Below are 1,926 nucleotides of genomic sequence, written 5' to 3'. Positions count from 1 at the left end.
ATGAAATAGCTAGAGTGAATGGTGATGATGTCACGATGCGATCAATTGAAGAGTCCTTATCTAAGCTAACCAATGAGGTGAATAAATGCTCTTTAATTAGAATAACTGTCGTGACACACTTTAATTAAAATTATCATCATATTGCTTCAATTTGAAGTTTGAATTACCTAATGGTCTAATTATTTATATAGTTAATAATTACTTTATTTTATTATTATTCATTATTTATTTATTTATTATTTATTTTTCAGGTTATATTTGACGTATACAAGTGCACTCCTAGTTCTCCTCCAAGCCACACCCTCTCTCCCCCACCCACTTATTTCTCAGACACAACCTCACCCACTCCTCCCTCCAGCTCCTTCTCTCCTCCTCCTCCTCTCATCCTGTTTTTAACCCTCGACACCAAAGAAGACGACCCACCTGATAAAGTAGGAGAGAATATATTTATTATTATTATTATTATTATTATTATTATTATTATTATTATTATTATTATTATTATTATTATTACTATTATTATTATTTGTTTTTTAGGATATTTTATTTTGCTACCCATCCCGTGGGTGTCATCATTTTTTAGATCAAATTATATTGCTACGAGGAGCTTTTTTAACCCTTTCCAATCTAATACCGACCATATCTTCATCTCTATCATATACTACCAGGTGGGGGTGGAGCTAGTTATTAATAGCAAGAGTACTGGTTATTAATTTTTAGTTTGTTAGTTTGAAATTTAATTTTTAAATTTTTGAATTTTTGTAGTTCAGTGCTGGTAGTGGATGGTGAATTATGTTACATTTCAGGACATTTAGTTGGTAAAGAATTGTTACTAATAGCACAGACTGGAGTGAAGTTCGTCATATAACTGTTAATAACCATTAATAACTATTAATAACTACCAATAGCTATTAATAAAATCAATAATTAAAAGATTTGTTTTTGTTTCTTTTAGTAATTATCAAGTTGAGCTGGTACTTGACTCGTTAGTCGAATGTTTGGAATTAGTTTATGGAGACTTGATGAGGTAAAGTGGAGCCATTTTTGGAAAAACCATGGGCTATAGTACAGGGATTTTTTCAGATTTTGGCCCATTTTTTAAAATGCCCGTAACTCGAAAAATTGAAGTCGGAATCAACTCAAACTTTCTACATAGCATAAGGGCATCAATATGTATCAGAAAATGTAATAAAAATTGGGTGTGATTTTGGAGCCATTTTTGGAAAAACCATGGGCTATAGTACAGGGATTTTTTCAGATTTTGGCCCATTTTTTAAAATGCCCGTAACTCGAAAAATTGAAGTCGGAATCAACTCAAACTTTCTACATAGCATAAGGGCATCAATATGTATCATAAAATGTAATAAAAATTGGGGGTGATTTCGGAGCCATTTTTCTGAAAAAACCATGGGCTATAGTACAGGGATTTTTTTAGATTTTGGCCCATTTTTTAAAATGGTCGTAATTTGAAAAATTGAAGTCGGAATCACCTCAAACTTTCTACATAGTATAAGGACATCAATATGTATCAGAAAATGTAATAAAAATTGGGGGTGATTTCGGAGCCATTTTTGGAAAAAAACCATGGGCTATAGTACAGGGATTTTTTCAGATTTTGGCCCATTCTTTTAAATGGTCGTAATTTGAAAAATTGAAGTCGGAATCGCCTCAAACTGTCTACATAGCATAAAGACATCAATATGTATCAGAAAATGTAATAAAAATTGGGGGCGATTTCGGAGCCATTTTTTGGAAAAAACCATGGGCTATAGTACAGGGATTTTTTCAGATTTTGGCCCATTTTTTAGAATGGCCGTAACTCGAAAAATTGAAGTCGGAATCAACTCAAACTTTCTACATAGCATAAGGGCATCAATATGTATCATAAAATGTAGTAAAAATTGGGGGTGATTTCGGAGCCATTTT

The 1,926-nt window shown here is 32.2% G+C and overlaps 1 protein-coding gene across 1 annotated transcript in view; it reads left to right on the top strand.

Moving 5' to 3' along the window:
• Positions 1-6: 6 nt before the first annotated feature.
• The window catches only part of LOC109584683 (protein inturned-like), a 5,750-nt gene continuing 3,830 nt past the window's right edge, over positions 7-1,926 (top strand). Inside the window, exons 1-5 of the mRNA XM_020000502.1 lie at positions 7-77; positions 252-431; positions 538-668; positions 766-855; positions 956-1,027. Coding sequence (XP_019856061.1) covers positions 36-77; positions 252-431; positions 538-668; positions 766-855; positions 956-1,027 — 515 coding nt within the window. The 5' untranslated portion in view covers positions 7-35. The remainder of the gene's footprint in view (positions 78-251; positions 432-537; positions 669-765; positions 856-955; positions 1,028-1,926) is intronic.

Source organism: Amphimedon queenslandica, unplaced genomic scaffold (genome assembly GCF_000090795.2).
Source record: "Amphimedon queenslandica unplaced genomic scaffold, v1.1 AMPQUscaffold_13179, whole genome shotgun sequence".
Lineage (NCBI taxonomy): Eukaryota > Metazoa > Porifera > Demospongiae > Haplosclerida > Niphatidae > Amphimedon > Amphimedon queenslandica.
Note: the sequence above shows the minus strand (reverse complement) of the source record. Positions and strands in the feature narration are given on the sequence as shown.